This window comes from Vitis vinifera, chromosome 13, assembly GCF_030704535.1.
Source record: "Vitis vinifera cultivar Pinot Noir 40024 chromosome 13, ASM3070453v1".
NCBI classification, from domain to species: Eukaryota; Viridiplantae; Streptophyta; class Magnoliopsida; order Vitales; family Vitaceae; genus Vitis; species Vitis vinifera.
The window spans coordinates 10,003,045-10,017,458 of record NC_081817.1 but is presented as its reverse complement, the minus strand read 5'-3'; the positions used below and the strand labels follow the sequence as shown (position 1 = coordinate 10,017,458).

The 14,414-nt window shown below is 33.0% G+C and overlaps 1 protein-coding gene across 2 annotated transcripts in view; it reads left to right on the top strand.

The window, feature by feature from the left end:
- The window catches only part of LOC100267185 (ankyrin repeat-containing protein ITN1), a 32,519-nt gene extending 20,505 nt beyond the window's left edge, over positions 1 to 12,014 (top strand). Inside the window, exons 6-9 of one of the 2 annotated variants that reach the window (XM_010660459.3) lie at positions 3,357 to 3,404; positions 3,507 to 3,940; positions 9,529 to 10,143; positions 11,763 to 12,014. In XM_010660459.3, the coding sequence (XP_010658761.1) occupies positions 3,357 to 3,404; positions 3,507 to 3,940; positions 9,529 to 10,143 (1,097 nt within the window). In that variant the 3' untranslated portion in view covers positions 11,763 to 12,014. Of the gene's footprint in view, positions 1 to 3,344; positions 3,405 to 3,506; positions 3,941 to 9,528; positions 10,144 to 11,762 lie in introns of both variants that reach the window. The other variant, XM_019224489.2, reaches the window with a different exon arrangement.
- The last annotated feature ends 2,400 nt before the right edge of the window (positions 12,015 to 14,414 follow it).

The window sequence follows — 14,414 nt, the reverse complement described above, 5'->3', positions numbered from 1 at the left end:
AGGAAATGTATGTCAACTCTGCCCTATATTCAGTCAACTAGTAGTGCCTTGCCTTGTGTCAATAAATTCATCCCAATTACATCATAGAGACCAAACAGTGTGAAAGCACCCTATGAAAGCAGTTGAAGACCATGGTCCAAAGTCCTTCAGTGAAATAGAGAACGTAGTAAACTGATTGTAGATGGGGTTCATTAGGATTTTAAAAATGTTGGTATACTTTTCTAATGACATGATCAGGAATATTGGGTCTGGTAAGTGTGAGAAACTGCAATACTTGCTCTGTGCTTCCATATTTAGTAACATCAACAAGCCTATTGAAGTAATTTGACAAACTTTTCAAGTTGGCGACTAGTGTAGATACTTAGGGGTATTCAAGCATTTTGTTCCAAATCCCTGTGTATTTTGCTAGTAGTAAAAATGTACAACTAGTGAATAATCATACTTCTACTTCAAAATGGTAATAAAGTGTTTTCCTCTGGGAATTCCATGCTTGGTTTGTTAATGAAAGTTTGTTTGAGATGGCACTGTTGTCAACTTATCATTTATCCCTATCAATTAATAAGGATGTGTCTAACTTGCCAGAAGAGAAAACTAAGTAAAGCAAGGACTGTGACAATCTATCAATTTAAGCACATGGTTCTTGTTTCCAACCGTAAAGAAATCTATTTAGTAAACAAACTTGCCAAGTATAAGTGGAATCAACAAAACCTAGGGGTTCTATGTAAACTAGTTCCTTAAGAAAATCATGGAGAAACACATTTGATCTTAACATCTAATGCTTTATTTTCTAGTTTAAAGTAATTGTAGTTAAAGGAATAAGTGAGATGGTTGTAGGGCTCACCCAGTTGAAGGAAGGAGCTTTGGCTTAACGCCCTTATTATTATTCAAAAGGGAAAGGGAGCTCTATGATCTTAAGCAGGCTGATTTACAATCCACTTTTTCTCCGAGAGATTCCTACAACATTGGCAAGAACAGTTCATGAGACTAGAATCCATGTGTTGCTATCATGCACGTAAAGCTGAAAACTTTAACTACATTGTGACATTCCAATTTGAACGCTTGAGAGCTATCCTCAAGGTTTTTAGTTCTCCAAGTGTAGAGGATGGAATTTTATGAAGAACTAATTAGGTAGCCAATGAAGGGTTATTATGCAGCTTTCTTCTAGTTATTGTGGGATAAATATTTCTACCGTCTAGTTGTAAACAGTAAAAGACATCCCAACTTGCTGGTATTTGCTCTCTATTGCAAATATTGTGGTTAAAGTTCAACAAATGATTCTCCCTTTAAGCCTTATGGACCATGAACTTCAGTATGGTGGTTGAAGTGTTGTCAAATTCTTAATTTAAGTTATATATGGAATATTATTATGAGTTGATTTTAATTCTTGATAGAAATTATTGAAGGTTTTCTGTGAGGGAATAGGGACAACACCAGTTTATGTTGATTAGTTTTGTGATTGCATTTCTTCTTAAATGCATTCATTTTAGCTTAGGAATTTATGTCGATGTAAGTGGCGTCTTAGATTTAGAATTACAACAAGAAAGTTTGTTAGAAGAAGGAAATTCCCTTTCTTTTAAACACACCCCTCCATCACTTGGGAACATTTTCATTTTCCTTTTTAAATTGATTCTCTACTAGTTCGTGAAATTTCAAAAAACAATAAAAAAAAGTCTCTTTAAGGGGTCAAGCTATGTGAATAGAGTACAATCATAGCAGAATAATGAAATTTAAGGAAAAACATTTGAGCTGGTACCCATAGGTAGTTAGTTGATCTTTTCAAGAGGAAATGTTGGAAATTTATTAGAACTACTAAAATTATGAAACCTTACAACTTTTTTTTTATCTGTCTACTAGTACAAATGGAGGGTTTATTTGTCTGCCAAGTATTTTCAAAAGTTTAAAGTATGGTGCCCTGTTCTCTAATGTTAAATACGTGAGGCTGTTGAGCTATATTTTACTGAACTCTTAACACATCATGACTTTCTTCTTCAAGTGAATAAAATTGTCTTTTCCTATTGCCCTTCACAATTATTCTTTGTGTTGGTCCTTAATCACTAAAAATGTGAATTCAAAGGCACAATGATTATTAAATGCATCCTGAAAGACAATAAATTCAATTTTAGTGTTGGAACTATCAGAACATCTTTGTAGTTTCAAAGTTCCAGCAGATATAGTTAAGAGGGCCTCTCTAGTATGTGATATTGGTAGTTTATTTCCATTCTAACATGGATACTGGAGTTATTTATCATATGGGTAGATTCTCCTGTATCTACATATAGAAATTTTGATCTCTAATGACATTGATGTTGACTTCAGCTAAGTCTTAGAGCATTTTCTTCTTGGTAAGAATAATCATGCCTGTTATTGCAGCAACCTATTGTAAAATGGTTAGCCTTTTTACGGATTTAACAGTGAACTATACTTCAGAATTTATCTTTTGAGCTGCTGAAAGTTTCCATTGGTTATTCCACTAACTGTTTTTGTCATTCCTCTAATTTTTGTCATTGCTCCATTGGTTGTTGTTTGTCTTTGAATTGGAGATACACTGATCGTATTATCTTTTTGTTGGACTAAAACCCCTTAATTGACTCTTAAGGTTGGTCTTCCAACATGATGCCCTCCACATCCTCTGTCCCTCAAAAGATCGTACATGATCTGCAAATTAATTTTCTTGGTCCTTTTGAGGTTAAAGCAACTGCTCATGATTTTTCAAAGATAAAACAAATTGATTAAGAGAAGGATAAGGAAGTTTAATAAGAATTGACGGATGAAAATCTTGGTATTTGGGTCCAATACCTCTTGCTAATAATTTTTCTTTTTCAACATCTGCCATTTGTTTATTTATGGCTGCTACAAAGTGATGACTTATATTTCATGATATGCTCTTCCATTGACAGAATCCATTTTTCGAAGACAACAAACTATCTTTCAGACCAATTTCTTCTTCTTTAGTTCTTGGTCATATATGTTCTTTGAGTTATACTAAGGATATCTTGTATGATTGTTTCTAACAACCAAGGAGTGAGCAGTCCATCATTGAATCCACCATCACTGAAGTTTTATGTACTTGATAGTTTTAGAAAAAATGAAAGAGAAGTTTTAAAAAAATTATTCTAATAAATGAACAATGTTAAAGCACCAGAGAATATTCAACTTAAACTTCTGCCCTTGCTAGCTAGATTTATCTTGGAGAGATGAAACGACAAAAATCAATACATGGAGAAGCCCAGGGCTTAACCGTCCTAAGTCGACTTAAAGTAACTAAAGAAGAGGGTTTTTCTATTGCTGATGATTCCAAGTATGTGTTTTTAACACCCAGTATTAACCCAATCTAATGCTTCTAGTGTTTATTGCAGTACTAAATCAATTGCATGGAATGGTTTCACATGTCCTAGACTTTCTAGGTATGGTGCATCTGCTCAACTAAATGCTTATTTTGGTTCCTTCTTCCTTCCTCCTTGTCTATATTCTTAAATCTTTTAAGCTTGCATTGGCTATTGACCTAGGAATCAAGAATATGCATGCTAAAAAGTTGAGGAATCGTCAAGCCATCAAGCTGCTAAAGTGCATTTCTTGTACAATAAAAAACTTAAAGGTCGAGCAGCTTGATGAGTCTCTGGTGTACCAAGCAATCATCCAGGCTGTCAAGCATGGGATCGTTGAGTTTATCACTGAGATAATTGATTCTAATCCTGATTTACTGGCCAGTGAAGATTTCAGTAAAAGAAACATATTTCTCACTGCTATTTTACATCGACAAGAAAAGATTTTTGGCCTTCTACATCGCCTAGATAATTTGAGGAGAATACAAATGATATCTCATGTAGATATGTTTGAAAATAACATGTTACATTTGGCTGGAATGCTAGCACCCCCCCGTCAGCTTGATGGTATATCAGGTGCAGCTCTGCAGATGCAAAGAGAATTGCAATGGTTTAAGGTCAGCATCTCTCACTTTATGCTTATCATGAAATGACAAACATTTGTTCTTCTATATATATATCTCTGCATATTGAAACACAAAGATCTCATCTGGTTTCGCATGACATTCCTTTTCTGATCGTCTCTAACCAAAAACTAAGTGTTTGTGTGTGTATTGATAAAGTATCAAAGCCCAAGTCAACTATCAAACCCTTACAAGGAAATTTGATTGAGTTTAGTTCTAATAGATTTTCTTGCATACAAATAGCTCCACAAATCACTCAAAATCAAGCTTTTTCATGCACTGATCCATGCATTAATTACCTAAACTAATGGATCAGTCAACTATTTCTCCTTTTGGTTGTTCTTTCTTGGTTGGTCTCATGCATATGTACATAGATGTAATCTGCATCAATGTTACTGGGCTGAAGCTTTATAACAAATTTTAAATTATTTTCATGAGACCAACTTCCATGGCCACGCAAGAATCAATCCTTAGCATCTGATCTTTCCACTAATGCACAAGTCTTGTCTTAATCAAGATCAACACCTCAAAATTTTCTTTTATGGAGATCCCGACTCTTAGCTCTAGTTCATAGCTTTAGAATATTGCATCATCTTACTAAAGATATTAAGCCATTAGAAGAAATTGAGAGTGCCAAGAAAAACACAAATCCCTATAGCTTGGTGTGTGTCTCAACAATGATAGGCTCCTAATCTCTTGGCTTCTCGATCTCATGACAGAAGAGGTTTTAGAAATGATCATCATAGAGGAGGCAACTCATTGGATGTAGAGTTCTTTGGAGGAACAATTACTCCTTGTGACAAAAGATAAGGAAATTCTTTTTTCACTAATAGTCTTCTAACACCAGAGAAGCGCTCTGTCCTTAGATAATTGTCTTAATGAGTTCAACGGTATATGTATCAATTTGGCAATATTCAAAACATTGATGAAGGATTTGTACGAAGTGTTCCAACTTGCTTAAGGGCTTGGACCAAAATATTAAAATTTTTGGGCTGCCATGTCTATCTTACAACCAGTTTGTCCTAGCACTGCAAGGGCATGAACAGATGCTCATGAGTGAAGCTAAAGAGAAAAGGAACCAAATGAACTATGAACAAGTCTTCCTAAGTCAATGAGGAAGAGGAAGAAATCATGGAGATCATTTTCATGCCATAGGTAATAGGTTTGCCCCTGTTGGAAGATTTAGCAAAAATTATAATGCTAGTCAAAACCAAAAACCAAATAATTGTAGAGGATATCGAAAATAGAAAAATAATCAAAGTAAACATCAATGGTAGCAACAAAAATTACAATCTTCAAAATCAAGAGATACTATTCATTGTCAAATTTGCAATAAGATGAGTCATTCTGCTATAGATTCTTAGAACATGTTTGACTTCTCATATCAATAAAAAAAAATTCCCTGGGTGCTAGCTGTAATGAATCCCAATGGAGAGAGAATGATACCACTTTCTATGTTGATTTAGGTGCCACAATGGACATGACTAATGATTGAGGTAAGATGTTCAAAGTAATGTCATATAATAGCAATTATGCTATTTGTGTTAGGAACGTGGAAAGCTTAAATATTCCACATATTGGAGAAGCAAACGCAAAAAACTAATTTGCCAAAATAGAAATGAAGAGTTTTGTTTGTTCCAGATATAAAGAAAAACTTATAATGAGTTAGGCAACCTACATCAGCTGACTCATGCAAGATTGGATTCTTCCTAAATGGCTTTATTGTTGGGATCAACAACAATAATTTTTCCATTTTATGAATTTTCATATCATAGTAAACCATGATGACATAAACTTATTGTTATGGACTTGCACCCAAGAACTTACATCTATATCCCTTATTACAAAGCTTTAGGAACTTTCATCCAAGGGACACAATGCTAGACTTAATTTAGGGGTTGTCACCTACGGACCGTTATCTTCCCTTGCCCCCCTACTCCTAAAGCATAAAGCACTCCTTTACAATGACCAATAATCCTTAAGGTATGTGATCATGTAGACTTGTGGAATAGACGATAAAATGCTTTACAATAGCATGATTAAACATTTTTCATTTATATTTTAAATGCAATAGTGAAACTACCTTATGTCCTTCCCAAAATGATTAATTGTTATGCTTCACAATATAAACAATTAAATGCTTAAACTTTTCCTTCCTTTCTCATATTATTGTCAAACCACTTTTAGTGAGTAATGTTACAATTCATATATACATCTACATAAGGCTTTCACACAACATAATAGTGACATGTACAACATTGTGTTCAGCTTCTCATACCTATAATATAAATTAAGATTACCTTCAAGTTTTAACACATAATTAAAAGAGGTTTTCCAACCACACAATTTGCACTTTCTCTACAAGGAACCATAACAAATCATTCTTAAAGATAGGTAACAAAAGGATCTAACAAGGCTCAGTAGAGTATTTTTTTTTTTGCTATTCCAAAAGTTCAATTGAATAAGATGTGAAATATAGAGTTTACCTAAAGTTGGTAACACCACATATCATCACATTTAACGAGCTATAAAGGTATTAGATACACAAAATAAAGAACCATTGTAGGTAATAATGACCTACCTTACATTGACCCATTAATTTTGCCATGTTCTAAATTTTCTTCACATTGAATCATGATAACATAAAGTTTTAAGGTACCATCCTAGGTACACAATGCCTGATTTCTTTTAGGGGTTATCACCCAGGATCATTACTCCTTATTAAAGCACAAGAGTACAATTTTACCATTACTCAAAACTAGCAATTTATTTAGATTTCATTGTCATTAGTTTATGCTTTCTTATAGGGGCTCTCAACTAAGTATCGTGTTCCCCATTAAAAAAATAAGAGAAAACCTTTCCAAGTGCTTGCAATATGTTGGCTTTTTAGAGGTTCTCACCTAGGAACTATACCCTCTATTAAAAGGCAAAAGCACACCTTCCTCAGTGCTCATAATATGCTATCCTTTTAAGGGCAGTCACCTAGGGATCGTGTCCCCATTAAAATACAAGAGTCCAAAAGCAAGGGAGCACCTTTTCCTGAAAGTGGTAAATTTCAATCTTTTCTAGATCAAATAAGGTAGTGACAAATATAGTAAGCTAGTGTTTGACTTAAGAAGCTACTAGGTGTCCTTTGCATGTGATTGATAAACGTCACTTGCCGCATCCTATGCGAGTAATCTGTATTTGTAGAAAAAAATTGTGTCTAGATTATGGTAAAGGCAAGTGGACTATTTTTAGCCACACATTAATTGTATTGCAGCAACTTTCTTATAGGAGGATTAAGCCTTCACAAAATAATTGAATGTTGTTCAATTAAGGATGAATGTTTGTTTTTTGAGTTACATTGGACGATTATGGAGCTTAGTAAGGATGATAAATCATTTTCCACTATGTATCTTTTCATTACCTTCTTTGAACATAGGGTGATTGAGAAAAATGGATTCAAAATTCAATTATTTTAACTTGAATAAGGATGATCATAGCTTAGGAGAATGGTCCATCATTGTCATGATTGTTCTACATCATTTTGATTCCTAATTTTCTATAGGAACAAGGGAACAATTGATTGTTCCTATTCTTGGATGTTCTGTTATTTTCTTTAATAGACATAGACAATTCTTTTAAAAAATATCAATAGTTTAAAATGTAAAAATTCTAAGAAATGATTAAAAAGGTAAGTAATACACATTGAAATTGTTTTATATAAGAAAATAATAGACAAAATTTGTGATAAATTTTTTAATGTTAGGTAATAATATAATGTGCACTAATAAGAAAATTTTAATTTGAAAGTGTATATTCAATATATTGAAGTGGTTGTAAATATTTGATTTCAATAAATGTCAATTAGTTTATACAATTTACTAATTGACATTCTAATGGTTTAATTTAACACAAAAATGGAGACCAATATGGTTCTATGATAGTTGAGTTAAGAAGACTATCTTGATATAAATAATGGACATAACATGGAGTTTGTATAATACTGATTATAATTATGAATGTGTTATGCCTAGATTTCTTGGCTCCTTGTCATTGCCTCTCCATGACTGAGAAGTTCCTAGTTCACTCATGTGTTTGGTTGAAATTCTCCTAGCATTCAATTTAGAAAACTGCATAACATTTGTACAGAAGGATAGTTAAACATTCCATAGTTATCAGAAGGTGAATTAGAACTCATCTCATCTATTGAAGGAAGTTGTCATAACTATAAACATAAGGAAGACAAATATTAACCTCATTTAATGAGTCACCATGTTAAGTCCCAATACTCATGGACTTAATATGGTAGAAATTGTGTCATCATCAAATCTTGTTATCCTTTGTTTTCTCCTCCATCTAGACAACTTTCTAATAAATCCCTAGTTTTAATTAACTTTTCTATAGCCATGATCTTCATCACATGTGTAGTATGTGAAATTAGTTTCTCCAATGAGTGGGCTTAACAAATGTAAACTTTGGTTATATTGTTTAACATCTCTTCCATCATTGCGAATATTATCATTGTCTCTCTCCTCTTGAGATAGCATAACCAGAATTAAAGACTAGAACACCACTACTTTGGCTCTTACTTATGGAGTGAATACTAACATGAGGAAGTTATGTTAGTGATTGTATTACCTACTCAAATTAATATGCTCCATCTCTATTGTGACAATCACTTTGAACTCTTCAAAAAATCTTTCAACTCCAATATTAGATTTATAAACATCTATACCAATAAAATTATGAAATTTTGAAAAAAAAAAATCACAATAAAATTTTGAGTAATATGAGGTTAAGAAAGATTTTAAATTAATTATGGATGAAATGTGATAAAGATGAGCTAATTATAAGTAAATTTTATGCCAAAATAGGCATTGAAAAGCCAATTAGCTATTATAAAATGTTTCTAACTATTAGATTGCATACATATTCAAATTTGTCTTGTAGATGTTATAGCTGTTGGATCACATGAGGAATGAAATTCTAGCTATTGAATGGGGAAAAGAGACATGAACTGATTTTTTGAAAAAACATCTGATACTCCATATCAGTCGTCCAATTCTATCCTGCATTGATTGTTATGTGATTTTCAAAAGATCATTGTATTTTTCACGACTTTTTGCAGAAAAATCGACTAAGCTGACTTTACCTTCTTAATTTCATTACCTTCTCATCAATAATAGAAATCTTGGTTGAGATTTTGATTAATTTGCTGATATTTGCATCCTACTAATTACCAAGCTGGATTATAATTTGTGATGTTGTATTGTGGATCAAAATAGAGAATCTGAGCCAATTTATTAATATGAATAGGGAAATACAATTCGTATTTTTGTTCTCAACCAACGTGAATTATAATTCACCTTAGCCACATGATTTGTCTATTCTGATCTATCTGCGGGTCAACATAATAATCTAATGTCAAATTCATGATGAGTAACTGTGAATTTGGAAATATAGTCAGTTGTATATAGAGTTGTTCAATAACTTAAGGTGATCGCTTGTGAATCTCTCATGTTTTATTTGTACCACTATTAAGGGGCTTCACTTAAATCTTAGTAGCATTACATTGAAATTTTTTTATATCTTTGCAGGAAGTGGAGAGTGTTGTGCCGCAAACATTTAAGGATGTTATGAACAAAGATGGGAAAAAGCCAGGTGACTTGTTTACTGAGCAGCATGCTAGCTTGATGAAAGATGGGGAAAAATGGATGAAGGAGATAGCCAACTCTAGTACATTCGTAGCTGCTCTCATTGTTACCATCATGTTCTCTGCAGCCTTTACTGTTCCTGGAGGCACTGATGAGAAAACAGGAATGCCCAAATTCCTAAAGGATCCTTTGTTTATGCTCTTTATAATTTCAGATGCAATATCACTCTTTTCTGCTACTACTTCAGTATTGATGTTCCTAGGCATCATGACATCACAATATGCAGAAAGCAAATTTCTCACACGGTTGCCCACAAAGTTGATAATTGGTCTTTCCGCCCTTTTCTTCTCTATTGCAGCCATGATGATATCATTTAGTGCTGCCCTTGCTATTTGGCTAAACGAACATTCTACTAAATTTGTTATACTTCCTCTCATTCTACTTGCTAGTATTCCAGTCACCCTCTTCGCGTTGCTGTTGTTTCCGTTGCTTGTTGAGATTTTCATTTCAACATATGGACCAGGCATCTTTGACAGGAGAATAGAGCGTTGGTACTAGGTATGTATATATATATATGTATCTTCAGTATGGCATATGAAATGCATGTTTGATAATAAGCTAAAATTAATTTACACACTCACATAGAGATACCTCTTAGCAGGTGGTTAACTGTCTGCAAATTTGTTAGCGAAGTTTTAATTTCATTTACAAACTATTCTGGGTGAGTAAGAATGCATGTTGGCCAGGGAGGTAGCCTACAATTTTTAAGTCTAAGATAATGGCAAATAATAAATAAAGAAAATTAATAAGTTAAAAATAAAGGATAATGATAAAAGGAAAAATGAAAATGACTACCTATCTACACTAGGTGTTATATGTTTTTTGGTGTATGGATTTTATGAAATCTGTTATTAACGTGAATTAGATTTTAGCATGAGACATTTCCATGATTAAACTCACTAATTGTGTGAACTTTAGGGTTTTGTACAATTTGTTATGAATTTTTGCAGTCAAACCCATTATAAGGCTTTGGAGTATTTTTGTGATCTTGAGGTCTTATATTGATTCAATCCAAGACTTCTGATTCTTCTTTATTAGGCAATCAATTCCTTATCACATCCGTGAATTAATTCTTACATTATTCCCTCAAACCATCATAACTACAAATTTTAACTCAACTCAATGCCAAAAGGATTGCAAGGGCTACTATAGAGAGAGTTTGCTAGTAGGACATAAGCAACCTTAAAATTTTGTAGGTTCAAGTTTAATGTGGTGTGATATATACTCCACTGCTTTATAGTTTTGAAGTTTACTTAGATTTGCTACAAGCACAAGTACATCAATATATCTACCAAATTCTTGAATTTTGATTATAGATTGACATCATTTACAATCTAATATGATTTATTAGTACAATAGTTGTTTGGTTATATTTGTTGTCTTCATTTATTGTACTGGGTTGATTTTTAGCACATTAACAATATGATACTGCACTTATTGATTTATTAACTTCATTTTTTCTGTCATATGGATATAAGAGGCTTCATTTTGGGTCTTAGGTTAATACACAAGGATCTAATAATCAAAGTAAGGATTTGTTCCCTTGGGTAAAATTCCCTAAGATCGAAAGGTTATGATTGATTCCTAGAAAGCATTAACGAAAGAAAAGAAAAGAAAAATTAAGTAAAACTATTTTCTCATATTAGATTTTGATATAAAAATAAAGAAGAAAATAAAATATAATTAAAATTAATTAGAAATTTATGTATTTTAAATAATTATTTCTTTATATTGAAGAGTTTAAATAAATTAAATAAATTTGAAGTAACATATAAAAATAATTTTTTTACTTTAAATCTATTTTCTTTCTATTCATTTTTTCTTTTCTACTTTCCCTTAGATTTTCCTTCAATTTTTTTTGAACCAAATGTAGCCTAAGGAAGATATTTGATTTAGGATTGTCCTCCAACATGTGTTTGTGTGTGTAGCTGTATGGAAATGAAATGGGAACTTGGTACTTAATTTATGTATTAAGATCCGTTTGGCATCCAAATCTCCACACATTGTTCTATCTCTTTTAAATATGCATATGCACACATTTCTTGTTCATTTCTCAAGCTATGGTCTTGGAGCCATTTATTATTACTTAGCCTTGCACCATATGTTTAATATTTCAGGTTTTCAGCATGCATGGGCTTGCCCTCTAAAGAAAGCTTGAAAGAAATTTAGAGACATTATCGTTTATTAATTCCAGATTTCTGGAGTTGATGGTGAGTAAATATGTGTAAAAGACTTCATAGTTTTCATATAACAAGTTCTAATTTATTAGCTTTTGGACAAGTTTTCTTTGATTGTGTGAAATGTTTTTGAATTTCCATCACTACTGTAACCATCAAATTTATGTATGCTATGTTTACAACTTGGTTGTAGATTCTTGTATTTGCTCTATGTTTTGCCTTTAATCTATTGGAATGACTTTAGATTTTAGCCACTAGTGGTTAAGATTATAGGTCACAAACAAAATCTTCAAAATTTCTTGAGCTGATGGTGAGTAAATATGTGTAAAAGACTTCATAGTTTTCATATAACAAGTTCCAATTTATTAGCTTTTGGACAAGTTTTCTTTGATTGCATGAAATGTTTTTGAATTTCCATCACTACTGTAACCATCAAATTTATGTATGCTATGTTTACAACTTGGTTGTAGATTCTTGTATTTGCTATATGTTTTGCCTCTAATCTATTGGAATGACTTTAGATTTTAGCCACTATTGGTTAAGACTATAGGTCACTTGCAAAATCTTCAAAATTTCTATATACAACACAATTTTTTTAGCAACCAAACATACTTCTTTCTTGATGACTATAGTCTCAAGTAGTTAAGGCTATAGTCATATTCATTTTTTTTCTTGATAACAATCTTTTTAATTTATGGTAAATTCATTCATCACCATGATTGCATAAAATTGAATTTGATTAATTTGTTGCCAAAACAAAAGTTATTCAAAAGAGAATTGTTAAATGCATACCCTAAACTTTCTATACATATGCTTGAGTTCAAATTATATCTCTAACAATTGTTTCCAAGTATAAGAACCTTTAAATTAATACCTTTGAGTTGAACCTATAGGGATCTAATGATTTTAGCCTAGGAGGTATGAACAATAGGTGTTCTAGATGAATCGCCAATGAAAGGCTATACCAAGGTATGATTTACCCCAATTTCATTCAACCTTTGGTGCCTTTGGAAAATTAACAACTCATTCTTGAAATGAGAAGTTAATAATGAAATAATAAAGATCAAGTATGAAAAGTAGCAAAGTAAACTAGTGATAACCCGACTCTTGGTAGCTTGGCATGTAAGGGTATCAACAAAATTTATACCTAAGGTCCTTACACTAAAGTAGCAAAGCTACTATAGCATAGTGGCTCTAGGATCGAACACTGGGAAGGGTTTTTACTTTAACTGGTGAAGTTCGGAGGATGGAGTGAACTTTTCTTAATAAAAATTAGGTTAAGATGAAAACATAAAAAGATGAAGGTGTTGTAAACTAAACTAACATTAAAAGATGGAAAAAGAAGTTTCTCAAAGCTTTGGATAGCCATGCTTAACTCACTGTGTAAAAATGGAGATTTTGGAACTTTTCACCTCGAGTTGGGGAAGCAACTAAGGTGATGCTTACTTCCCGAACCGGTATGTGTTTAACAACTGAGTTTTAGTCCTTCAAAACTTACAAAAAGGGTAGCTGAACCTCATAAATGCTCTTTTAATGATATAGGTCATCTCCTCGACTTGCAATACAATGGCTCGTAGGAGATAACTAATGAACGTCAGTGGATCTAACAATAAGAATCCACTGAGACCAAAAGGTTATCAAGTATTGGCCATTCAAAGCAAGTCAGAGGGATTAAAAGCTTTACTTTGAATGAAAACATTTATGACGCTCAACTACTTACATTCATGGCTTGGAAATCTCCATCCTGACACGGGAGCTTCACATGGCATCCATTACTTCAAGAAACTAAAAGGTTTTAGCCTCTCATCCTTGGGGATTTCATCCTCCAAAGATGTTTGGCTACTAAGAAAATAGAAAATAGTAGAGAGAAAAAGAAAGCAAAAGATACTCTGTATTTCACTAAGTGTAAAATTTACATAAGTTGGTCTCCTGGAGAAAGTTCCCCGACCGTCTTTAAAATGAAAATTACAAAACAATATATAACAGGTTGTTTACCCCTGTATTCTTGCTTAACAACTAAGGAATCATCTAATTGGTGGATTACAAGGAGAGAATTGGGATTTAGACAACAAATATCTGAAGCAAAATATCCAAAAACGTTGGTCGCAAATATCTGGAAGCACTCAGGAGAATTTCGCAGGCGCACAAAATGGCTGCGAAATTTCGCAGCCGAAGGCTGATTTCGCAGCCAAAGGCTGATTTCGCAGCCCTGCGAAATTGGCCTTCAGCTTGGAGTGATCTGCTTCCATTAGTTCTAACTTCTTCATTTCAACTTTGATTTGCGAACCGTTTGAAGCATTGGATTGTTGACTTCCCGATCTTCGAAACGACATAAAGCATGCATAAATTGGACTTCAGGAAGTACTCCAAAAGTGGCTGAAATTACTGTCATCAAGGATGCTTCAAGGTAGATTCTCTCTTTACTTCTCCTCCTTGCATTCCGGATTGGTTATGGCAAAGGACTTTAAGGCTTCAAAGCTCTGATTCTTCATGTTTCTGAGCTTTCCATTGCTTTGCCATGGATTCCAAATAACTCTCCTCCATCTTGGATTGCCTTGGTGATCAAATTACTAACAAAAACACCAAAACTTA